At 35.1% G+C, this 12,975-nt stretch overlaps 1 protein-coding gene across 2 annotated transcripts in view; it reads right to left on the bottom strand.

The window, feature by feature from the left end:
- LOC150094223 (MKI67 FHA domain-interacting nucleolar phosphoprotein) overlaps positions 1–12,975 on the bottom strand; it is a 136,772-nt gene that overhangs the window by 45,615 nt on the left and 78,182 nt on the right. For both annotated transcript variants that reach the window (XM_090412390.1, XM_090412389.1), the window contains exon 2: positions 6,333–6,470. In XM_090412390.1, the coding sequence (XP_090268516.1) occupies positions 6,333–6,470 (138 nt within the window). The remainder of the gene's footprint in view (positions 1–6,332; positions 6,471–12,975) is intronic.

The raw sequence follows: 12,975 nt of genomic DNA, 5'->3' as shown, positions 1-12,975 counted from the left end.
TACATGAATGACTGAATCCAGGGTTTCTCAGTAGAACATTGCCACCACTGGCTTGTTTTCATCCCATGGTGCATCCTGGGGCCAACACTTCCCCAGGTAAATAATGCACACATATCTGGCCATTCACATGGTACAACAGGAAATGAGATTCATTGGAACAGCTTTTCATGGTGAATTGAGGTTAGCATGGGAACTCGGAGCAGCCTGCAAACCCATTTTCAGCGGGGTTGTGTTGTGGCACATTACATCTGTCACCAGCATTCAAATTACTTGCGAGTTGTACCATAGTAACCCTTCTGTTGGCTTGTATCATCAAGGATAGCTTTCGTTCACCTTGAGCACTGACGAGCCATGGTTGGCCCACACATTGTTGGCAGTTCGTGGTTCCCCCCCTCCTCGGACCACTTTTTGAAGGTACTCACCACGGCTGACTGCTAGCACTCCAACAAGCCTTGCCATCTTGGAAATGCTCTGACCAAGTCGTCTGGTGATCACAACTTGGCCTTTATCAAACTCACTTAAGTCTGCGCCTTTCCTATCTAAAGAACAAGAATAACTGATTAACAGAGTGCAGTATCAGATGTTATTACTGTTCCATGACCCACACATGCAGCTTCGTTTCCCTGCAGTTGCTTCGATTTGCATGAAGATACGCTGGTCATAATGTTCTAGCTATTCAGTGTAGTTATACTCAGAGACAAATTTTAAACAATTTGTAAAAATGGTAAAAACATTGAAGACAGTTTATTATAATAAACAGAGAAGAAAACTTGACACTGTACCTTGGTATAAAAAACTGTACAGAAAAGAATCATTTACCCCTCCCCCTATGATTTATTCTCCTAATTCTAAGGAATAAATGGATGAAGGAAGAGGATGAACATGGGAAAGGAAATCCAAGAGGATTATTGCACTATGTGGTAAGTAACAGGAAGCATAACCATGGAAGGATAACCTTAGTGAATAAAGATGGTAAAAAAGCGAGAGATGCACAGAAAATAGCTAAGTTATTCAGCAATCAATTCAATAAGATACAAATTTTAAAAAAAATTAAATTAAAAAAAAAAACATTAATTCTTCAAAAAGCCAAGGTGGAATTAGATTAATAGATAGAGGTGAATGATACAGAGGTATTAAAGATATCACAGTGTAAAATTCGATGCAGTAGAAATTTTCCGTTTTCTTGCATCGACTTTTAAAGAGGTCGCATTTCAAAAATACACTAAAATAACTTTGTATTTTATGTTGCAAATAATCTTAAAAGCCCATGTATTTAAACCCAAGGAATTAGCATGCTAGATTGTGCAAAACAGAAAATGTCTACAAATGTAAGGTTCAAAGGCAATGTCTTAGAAATCGGCAATGTATTGATGTCGGTATTTTGTATGTAGTGTAAGTGAAATTTAATGTGCTCAAAAGTCACCCTGATACCACCTTCAAGGTAAAAGGCCAGTATACTTCTGACGTAGTTCCACCTTTTTGAAAATGGAATTAAGTGTCTAATTTAAAGTGAAGGTCAAGACAGTTTGTGAGGGAATGTTCAGGGGTCTCGGCCCTTCATCCAGAGTCCCCAAAAAATTGTATATGAATCATCAAAGAATGAAGAAAGGGGTCGACACCAGGAAAAGAAAAGGAGGGAAAGAGGAGAGAACTTCAGTAGGAGAGTGAGCTGTGCCATTGCAAACTGATTGTCTACTATTTATTTTTATTTCTAATTTATTTATCTTTTTATCTTCTATCTATTCTTCTATGCTGCTACATTTATTAATATTATTCTATACAGTCTCTATCAATTATTTTAATCCTTCACTAATTTATCTTTGTTTTAACTTTCTCTATTCTTTATTAACCTTATTAATCTTTACTTTTAATATTTTTCCTATACGGGGAGAACTCAAGAAATTTATTTTTGATTAATCGACTGCACCACTAGTGCTCTCCTTGAGGTATACATATTAATACTTTCAGTAGAGTTCTCTTTGAAACTATCCTCAAGTTCTTCTTAACATTGAACACTCGTGGCTATCATTAAACTTCCCTCCGCTCACAGGTCGTGTTTATTCCGAAACAGCGCATTGCGTAAAAGATCAGGCAGCACACTTTGTAAACAAAACAAACATTTATTTATACTAAACTGCAATTATACAAATCATACAATAGGAAAGATACTTTCTTACTTCACTTTACGCTTAAAACAATAGAGCAAATTAACCTTTAGAAAATGCACAGAGTCATGCAACATATTCTAATTTTATCAACATTCAAAAGAAAACTATCAGCCCATTACAATTCAAGGAATATCATGCTCTGTTACTTGTAACTAGTAATTCTATCTTTGTTATAAATTATTCTTAGACTAGTTATAACAACTCTTTAAGAAACCTATCAGTACTTCTCAGACAGTTTCACATATAAGCAAAATACAAAGAAGATAGAAGATATGCGAGTTGATTTTTTTAACTCTAATATGCACTTGTTCTTAGTTCCTTCTTGGGTTTCTTGGCTTCTCATCTGTTTCAGGTTTTTGGCTTTCACTCAGAGATTCCGTTGGGCACCGTCGTCTCATCTGAAATGCCTCGCAGGGTCTGGAGCACAATTGTCTGGTGTTTATGAATTGGGCAAAGGGGACGACAATCGAGGCCTATGCAGATTGTCTTAATGGCAATGCATGCTGGTCCTGATCTGTTTCTTCCTTGGTAGTTTTTCGCCTCCAGTGGCTGTCCTTCGCGACTTCATTGGGACTGACGAATACAGTGATCCTTTCCTATTGAAGTTCTCTCCCCTTTCACTCCTTTTCTTTTCCTGGTGTCGACCCCTTTCTTCATTCTTTGATGACTTATATACAATTTTTTCGGGAATCTGGACGAAGGGCCGAGACCCCAGAACATCATCATCATCAAATTCCTGCCATGTACCCTCAAGGGGTGTACAGGATATGATAGTACTACATGAAAAAAATTACATCATTACTAACTTCCTATCTACAATTTTCCTCCAAATTAGTCTGTTACTTGTCAAGACTCTAACATTATCAGATCTTATATTTCTATCGTCTAAGGCACTTTGTACCGTATCAATCCACCTATATCTTGGTCTTCCTCTGGGTCGTTTTGCTGCTAACCTGGCAGAGAACACTTGTTTTGCTAATCTTTCCTCTTCCATTCTATTTAAGTGATCATACCACCTGAGATTAGCTCTGCTAACACGTTCCAGGATGCTGACAATCACAAGTTCTTTCCTAATATCCTCGTTTTTAATATGATATTGCCATTAATGCCATCTGTTCGCACACCTAATCTTTCTCAGGACTCTCATATCTGCGGGCTCTAGTCTTTGGTCACATGTTTTACTTCTGACCCAGCTCTCAGATCCATAAGTTAAAACTGGTTTGAACGCTGTCTTGTATACAGCTAATTTAGTGTTCCAACTAATTTCTCTCTTATTCCATATGAATTTATTCAATTGACTTCCTACCATACCAGCTTTGTTGATTCTGTTGTCTATTTCTATATTTAATTTACCATTTTCACTAAAAATCGTGCCTAAGTACCTGAAATGTTTTACTTGTTCCACAGGTTCTCCATTCACAACACAGTTGATATTTTCAATGATTCTGCCTATTTTCATTGTCATCGTCTTTTTATTGCTGACTGTCATACCATATCTATTACAACAGTTATTCAATTTAGTCAGAGAATCTTTCAGACTTGTAGCGGATTTATTTAGAAGTATAACATTGTCTGCATAAAGCAAAGAGCTGACATTAACATCTCCAATTTTGATATCATGTTTAATACTACTTTCCTTCATAATGTGATCCATATAGATAATGAATAACAGAGGGGATAATGTACATCCTTGTCTCACACCAGATTTAACATTAAACCATCTTCCTGTACTTCCTTCAATTCTAACTGCTGACTTACAACTCAAATAAAGACTAAGTAGAGAAGTCAGCATGGGTTTGTTAAAGGTAATTCTTGTTTTAGCAATCTGTTCATATTTTATACGACAGTAGAGCTGCTCTTATCCAACTCTGTTTATTAGAATGGATATGTTGCAAGACTGATGAGCTTTGCCAGGATTCACACATGGAAGGTTATTATACTAACTCAAGGAAATGGGTATGCAAAAAAAAGACTTTTAAAAAATTTGCACTGGTTCACCAGTCAGGCAAATATCAGGTGTCAGCCAATGTGGAGTATCACAATTATTTGATATATCACAGTTGCACATTCGATCATGCATCTGATCAATTAAAAAAATTTTTCTTAATACTATGGCTAATTTTTACTATGTATAATTACCAGTGAGTCTGGTGGAAGGATGGATTTATATAAGGTGATGGCTAATATTTGAATGGATTTGGGACCCACTTTATGAGTCTGGAAGTGCTAGGAACAAATTAATTCAAAATCAGAAAACACCTGTACTCATATTTGGAATGGTACTCCCTAAAATGTCTTGATACTATCCAAATGATGATAATATAAAAATAAAACTGTTTGACAGTGAGGCCTTCTTGCAACAAGTCAATATTCAGTTTGGTTTCAAAAATGACTATGAGCTAATGAAAATACAAATTTCTGGTATGATTTATCTTGATATTGAACTATTTAAAATACGCAAATGTAAACATTACAGATTTCCCTGGCCTTTCAGCTGTTTCTTACTGTTAGTTCTCATCAGATACTAAATAGAAACCTACTGAATACTACTAAGTAATAGTTAGCTATGTATTTTTCATAACTGTAGCATGACATTTGCTTAATTTAAACAACAGCTTGCAATGCAGCAAAGAACTTAGTTCAGTAAGTTCTTTGCTGCATTGCAAATAAGATACAAAGGTCAGTCATGACACTTCCATCCAGTCATGTATGTTATATATAACTCAGATACATGCATAATAAACAGAACTTATCTTTGGCTAAAAAAGTTCTCATAAATGTCCTCTGCATCCGAGGCAAGATTAAAACCAGTTTTGCAATCAAACAAGCACTATCATTCTTCTAATCACACTATCTTAGAGGATCTGTATCCCCCCCCCCCTAATTATACATGAAGGATTGCTACCACTTGGAATAAAAGACTGGAGAGATGGGGGGCAAGGATGGAATTACTGCACACTTCTTTTGAACAATCAGAAGTTGTAGTTCTTACACAACATTTTGTGGGGAAGGCTGTTACAAAGTATTATAAGGGGAATCAAAGATGAGAAAGCAAAGCCAGTTCGTTGGGTTTGGATGTAAACTATAGGAATCTCTCACTTTATGTGGTTTCAAATAGCATGATTTTTAATTAACATGGTTAATAAACCGATATCACAATTTATTTAACATGATTAAAAATTCACTTAACAAATTCCGTTCACACTGGTCCAGGTGAAACAATCCAGACTGTTCTTGACCTCAAGGTGAGGTGTAGCTTTATCGCGTCACTAAATACAACATTATGCAATTAGAAACAACTGGAATGAAAAACACCTCCTCTCCCACAAACATTATACTGTATATAAAAAAGCAAAACAAACTTTTGTCACAGTGCCAAACAAAGTATCTATCTAACTAAATGTTTATCCTAACATTCTCTTTCAAATTTTCACTTGCAAAAAACACATAGTAATACCTGTTTATAATGCAGCAACATTAAGTAACATGAGAGCTATATGGAAAAAACTTCTATTACACTGTGCAAATGATTTGGAAAGTATTTGGCAAACCCAATAGATGGACCATATTGAAGAAATAACTAATAATGGGAAAGAGGCAGGTTTAAATAAAATGGAAACTATAAATGTTTGGGAATTAATTATCAAACTCATGTTCAGAAGAAATTGAGTGATAACTTAATTAAGCAATGAACAATGTGTATATGAAGAATAGGATTATTGTGTATGTATGTACCACAAGATTGTACATACAGAAAAAGAAACAAAACTCCTTGTTCAAATATATAACTATGGATACATATTATGCAGCATTTAATTAACTTTCAGTTGTTTCAAACATTTTATTATCCTTCATGGTTATATTGGCAGTAAAAATGGTAAAAACAAATATAATTAAAAAAATTCAATAACAATTTTGAAAGCCCATGGATGAGCTAAACTTCTTTCATTGCTTATTATATTCGATTCATGTTTTTGTTGGCATACTGTTTTCACAGGATATATTAAAATACTAATACATAATAAAATACATTAAAAAAATATCATGTAGTTATGCAGCTACATGGTATTTTCTCCCCTTCAGTCTATTTCATAATACAATAGGTATGCATATTATTTTATGCATACCTATTGTGCATAATCTATTCATCACCAGTTAACTTACCTTGCTACTTCTTGAAAGTCGCATTCTAGTAACTTTTCCAAACTGTGAAAAATAACCACGCAATTCATCTTCATAAAACCCATGAGGAAGATGACCCAAATAAATTACACCAGGAGTAAGTACACCTTTGTCTTTAACCTTTAAAAAAAAAAAAGTCAACATAAATTTTATTTGATAGTATTCATTTAAAATCACCCCCCCTCAAAACAATTATATTTTATCACCTGGTTATTGATCATTAATGTCAGCTCAATTTTAAAGAAATTAGCTGATTATTTGAACCAAGACACAGCAGATTTTTATGAGAGCTGCAATAAGCAGTGTTGCCTGTGTCAGTAATAGTATTACATGTGGAATGGAGGAATAATTCTAGAGGTTACAATGTAGGAAACTCCCTCAAATATGGGAAGCACATGCTCCTAGAACTTCAGCCCCACAACCAAAATCATGTCAACCTACCAGGGGACACTATTTGGGACTTTGCCTTTGGTGTTCTGCTTCAGTCATACTTACCTCATGTAGTGCTTGCATGTACATATCAATTTCTTTGTCATTCTCTGATAATGGCAATTTGACTTTGCCAAAATATTGGAAATATTAAGTTTTTCCAATTAATATATAATGCATGTTGTAATTTCCTTAAGTAATACTGAATGGGGAAAAGAAATAGTACCCTTAATAAAATAAATAGCTATTGACACCATGCATCCTTGAATAAGGTTGAATAGTTAAACTTTTTTGAATGAGTGAATTCATTCTGGAATCCCTGACAGCTAATTATTCACTGGAATATATTACTTCAATAATATTCCAATTATTGTTTGAAATATATCGTTCATGGAAAGCCACAACATCATCTACTATCCAGATTGCAGTATTTTCGTCTGTTAACTGCATATGTTCTCTGACTAACTTACTTGTTATGTGAGACAAAAAACAGCCAATTGTTCTGGGAGGTGTGTTTGTGGGAAGGGGGGGGGGAACCCTGCTAACTCTATGAGACTGGCTAACTCAGCTGAAAAAAACCATAGAGATTCCTCTCATCATGGCAAAACCATCTGACAAATATCATTCCTCCACTTGCTATTAGGCCTGTTAAAACAAGAGCAGCTGTCCAATACTGATCAAACCTGCTTCTCCTCTTCCTCATTTATTCCATCTACATTTGAAAGATTTTTTTTCATTTGGTTATACTATTATAACCAAATTAAAGATAATTTGGTTATAATAGTATAACCAAATTATTGATACCACAATAAATTAAAGATACCACAAAATTATATTCTTAGTTTAATCCTTTATCCAAGTGTAAAGCAAATAAAAATTTCACATGAAGTAACATCATGACTGAGCTACTTGTATATAGAGGCTAATGACTTCACAATAATTGCCTTAGTATCCCATAATGCAATACATATATCCTTATGGACAAGTATAATCCTATGCATTATGGGAAGGGCCACTACCTAAATTAAGGATAGGGTAATCGGATAACTGTTTGATGGCTGACTTTTATCCCCACCCCCGACCTTTATTGAGTTCTCATCAGCGGGAGCTAGACCCAGAAGTGATACCAAAGTTGAAGTAATGCAGAAGTCATATTTCCGTAGACAAGTAGTCAAAAGGAGCTCATTACGATAATACTCTGAATTAGAGAAAGATGTTTGAAAGTTTTTCACTTGATTATACTATAAATTAAAGATGTCAAGAAATTATATCATTATGGATACTAAGACAATTAATTCTTGTAGATAAACTTATATGTCGGTAATACATAACTGTCAGATTTTAGGGAAAGACAACGTATACTAGAATATTAATTAAAAACTTTAATACTTCCTATATTTTGGTAATGTTACATTACCATCTTCAGGGATCACAAAATAATGATGTGCACACAGGCACTAACATTAAGCAAAAATGGCTGAAGAAAACAACTGAGGTCATTCCTTGAGCCCTAAAGGTGCCCCCCTAGTGTGCTAAACTGGGTTGTCTTAGCTGTTCGGCTGATGTTCTTAGAATTCAAGCTTCCCATATTTGAGGCGCTCGCATTCATCCGAATTGTTGAGGTTTGGGAAGTTTTTTTAGAACTAATGATGATTCCAGGAATAATCTCTCATATTTATACTTGCTGCGGTGTAGTAAAGTGGCTTTCTTCCAGCATATTTTGTGGCAGGTGTCCAAAGTAAGGTCAGCAAGTCCTGAGTAGCTGTCTTGGTGGAACTGGATATACAAGGGTTGTCTGAAAAGTTCTCGGCCTCGACCATAGATGGCAACACTATCGGCAAGAGATTTCTTTTTTCTAAGTTGGTACATCTGTCATGAGCATCCATGAAATTGCAAGTCATTCTATAAAGTAGTTTGTTTTATACAGCTGTTTGAAGCAAAAGTGTTGTCTGTATCCCTTGAAATGGATAAAATTGAGTATCGTGAGGTTATAAAATTCTTTGTAAAAGGTTTAACGCCAAAAGAAATTCATTCGAAGTTCATAAAACTTTATGGGCAATCTTCTCCTTCATTTTCAACAATTAAGAAGTGGGCTGTCGAGTTTAAGGTGGAAAAACCAACCTTGAAGATGATCCACCTGAAGGACACCCAAAAAGTGTAACAACATCAGAAATCGTTGATTAAGTGCAGGATATGGTATTGGATGACCGATGAGTCATAGTGTGTGAAATTGCTGAGACTATAGACATTTCAAAAGAACGTTCAGGATATCTTTTACATGAAGAATTGCATATGAAAAAGCTTTGCACAAGATGGGTGCCGTGCTTGCTCACAGCAGATCAAAAACGCGCTAACATGAAAATCTTTGAACAGTGCTTGGAGCATTTTAACAAGAATAAAACTGATTTCGAGTGTTGATTTATTACTATGGATGAGACTTGGATCCACCATTACACACCAGAATCCAAACAGCAGTCAAAACAGTGGACAGAAGCCGGTTATTCAGTGCCAAAGAAGACAAAGTCAGTTCCATCAGCAGGAAAGGTCATGTCATTGGTGTTTTGGGATGCTGAAGGCATTTTGTTTATTATTTATCTTGAAAAGGGTAAAACAATAACCATGGAATACTATTCCAATCTTTTAACCAGACTAGACGAAAAAATTCATGAGAAAAGACCAGTTTTGCAGAAGAAAAAAAATCATGTTACATCAGGACAATGCACCTGCCCACAAAGATGTTTTGGCAATGAGAAAATTAAGGGATCTGCACTAGGAATTGTTGGAACATCCACCCTATTCCCCAGATTTGGCTCCCTCTGACTTCTATCTCTTCCCAAAAGTAAAACTCTTCCTCACTGGTCGGCGTTTATCTTCAAATCAAGAGGTGATTGCAGCTTTCGCAGATCTTACTGAGAACCACTACAGGGATGGGATAATGGTGCTGGAGCATCGCTGGAATAAACGTATTAGTCTTAGGGGAGATTATGTTGAAAAATAAAAATAATTTTGAAATTATAAATTCGTTTTTTCATTATTAGACCGAGAACTTTTCAGACCACCCCCCGTAGTCCTTATGTTCAGATATTCTGATATTTTATGTCCTAAAGGTGCCCACTAGGGGGCCTTTAGGACTCTTGGACCGACTTCAGTTGTTTTTTTCAGCCATTTTTGGTTAGTGTTAGTGTCTGCATGCACATATTACTATTTTGTGATCCCTGAAGATGGTAATATAACATTACAAAAATATAGGAAGTATTAAGTAAAGTTTTTAATTAATATTCTAGTATACGTTGTTTTTCCCTAAAATCTGACAGTCAAGGCAATTAATGTGAAGTCATTAGCCTCTATATACAAGTAGCTCAGTCATGATGTTACTTCACACTTTGCTTATTACGGATCCAAACTGGCTTGAATATATTCAATGTTTGCTCTCGAGAGCAGTGTTCCTAAATTATCTAATCCTTAGTCCAAGATTACTAATGTGATAGGAATTCACATACACTTATGTATAAGACCTGATACTCTTGATGGAAATGGTAAAAAAAAACAACTTGAAACTAATCATGATGGTGACCATTCATAAATTTGATGACTGCAATATTTTGTAAATTGCTAAAAACTCTTGCAAGGCCTTGTTCAAAATTACGGCTAGAGAAAGAGACTAAGACAAGTGTATTATGCCTGTTAACTGGCTGTAATCTGCAGCTGATTTGCAGGATGAAAAACTCGTTTCCTTTTTACAAGAGGGAAACTGAAAATTGAATCCCAAATAGGAGGCATATATTAAAAAATATGAGTCACACTTGATATATTTTTTTTAATTTTAAATTGAGTAAAAATTCTGGAGTAAAAATCAATGAAAGCAGCTAATACAAGTCTGTCTGGAGTAGGTGATACACATACAGCATTTTTAGTAAATGAGTTATGGCTTCTAAGAACAGAAGCAATGAGGCGAACATATTAGGATGACTGATATTATTGCTATTCAAATTGTGATAAATATTTATCTATTGTACTCTGTCTTTACCATGGTCATAAATTAAATGAACAACTAATCAATAAAGTAAAAAAAAAAAAAAAATCTTTAGATTTCAAATGCTCTAGAACCATAACATTTAATAGGTACTCTAAGTTAAGTGAACCAAATTGTTCTCTGATTAGTCAAAGGTAGTTCACACGAAATACAGCAATCCCTCGATTAGTGCGTCTAATGCATTCCTTAAAACAGGCGCATTAATCGAAAACACACTAATCGAATATAATAACCTATGGAAAATGGATAATTCGTTCCTCAAATTTTTTTCTTCAACCTTAATTTTTTTAAGGTTGAAGAAAAGCCTAGTTAAAGGAAAACCATGAAGCTGAAAGACAATAAAACATTTTCAGAATATAAATTTTATTATTCTACTTCTTAACAAAGAATTGAGCTAATGTAGTTTGACAGGCATTTTGCTTCTTTTTTTCATACAACCGACGGTATGGCCCTATTGCCTCTTCTACTCTTCTGCAAATTTTATGCTTCTCTCTTCATCAGGGTCAGCCTCCAAGCATTGCTGCTTAAAAACTTGGACTGTACGAAAAATATTTTCAAATTGTTTCTGTGAAATCTCTTTTGGCTGACTATCAGTGGTTAAATTTTCTTCATATTCTTCGGGATCTTCCTGCTGTGCATCTAAATTTAGCAGGTCGGAATCACTCAATTCTTCAGAATGAGATTTAATTAACTCTTGGAGTTTATCATTGTCAATCTCATCAAAACCCAGTTCATGCCCGATGTTGGCAATTTCCTCAACAACATTATCCATTTCATTTGAAAAGCTTCCAAAATCTTTTGCACAATGTGGAAGAACGTGCTTCCAAATGGCTCGCATATTGCTAGCAGTAATTTCATTCCAATATTGATGAATATTTTCAACAGCAGATTTAACATTAAATTTTTTCCAGAATTCTACTAATGTCATAGAATTCTCACCAGATGTTGCTTATGTTGACTGCTTAAATGTTCTTCTCAGGTAGTATGCCTTAAAGGTTGCAATAATAATAATCCCATGGTCCATAGGTTGTATAAGAGAAGTTGTATTTGGTGGTAAAAATTTGGAGCATAGCATACATGGAAGAAGTGTAGTATGCCATTAAAAATAACTTTGTAAAATGTTTTAAATCGGTAACTAAATTATTTCATTCTGGTGATTGATTTTTTAAAATTGCCATAAAAATGTATAGATAGAAATTTTTTAAGATCTGTAACATTTATTTTTAAGATGTATATAGGCGCACTAATCGAATTTGGGTATCGAAAAAAAATGACGCACTAATCGAGGGATTACTGTAGTGACATATTATCAAGTTACTCCTACGTGATAAAAATGAAAGACAAATGTGGCATGGATATTTCGAAAATGGTGAGATGGTGTGAATGCAGTATATATGCTTGGGGAGAGATTAAAGATATTTTTGTGGAGAGTAAAAATAAGAAAGAGTTTGGGGTGTAAGAAGTGCAGCATACTGGATTATGAGATATTGTTGGATGCAAGTGGTAGCGAGCAAAAGATCGCGGATGTAGCTGTGGGAGTAAGCAGAGATGACAGTATCGTTAAGCGTTTGAATGGTAATGGTATGACAGTGTGCATAGATGACTGTGAGTTAGCAGCAGTAAATGGTACGAGAACCAGTGGCCAGTAAGTAGTGGCGAGTGGTAAGACAGCAGATGTGCACGGTAGTGAAAATATGATTTGCGTAAATGGCACTGAAAAACTAATTCAAGATATAAAAGTGGAGTTGGCAAAGATGAGGCAAGAGATTAAACATATGAGGAATGAACTGAGGAGAATTGCAGATTTGCATGCGAATGTGAGGAAGAATGGGATTGGCAATGTATGGAGATTAATGATAAGAGGTGAATGAAAAGGTGTACAAGGTCTGTTTCCTAGGAAGCAGAATGATCAGGATGGTTGATGCATTTGATAAGAGAAGTACACAAGCCAAAGAGTTGATAGTGGTAGTTGGCATGAATGATCTGACTAACAGCAAGAAGAATGTAAGGAGGGATGGAATGTCATGAGGCTGTTAAGGAGAGTGAAAGATAACAGTGTGATAGGTAAAGTAGTCAGTGTGTTGCCCATGTATGATAATGATGAACTGAGAAGGAACGCAAAGATTTTGAATGGTATGCTAGCATAATTGCATGCAGGAAAAG

Source organism: Typopeltis vanoorti, chromosome 22 (assembly GCF_054136105.1).
Source record: "Typopeltis vanoorti isolate ZY-2024b chromosome 22, IOZ_Tvanoo_1.0, whole genome shotgun sequence".
NCBI classification, from domain to species: domain Eukaryota; kingdom Metazoa; phylum Arthropoda; class Arachnida; order Uropygi; family Thelyphonidae; genus Typopeltis; species Typopeltis vanoorti.
This window is presented reverse-complemented; position numbering and strand designations above follow the sequence as displayed.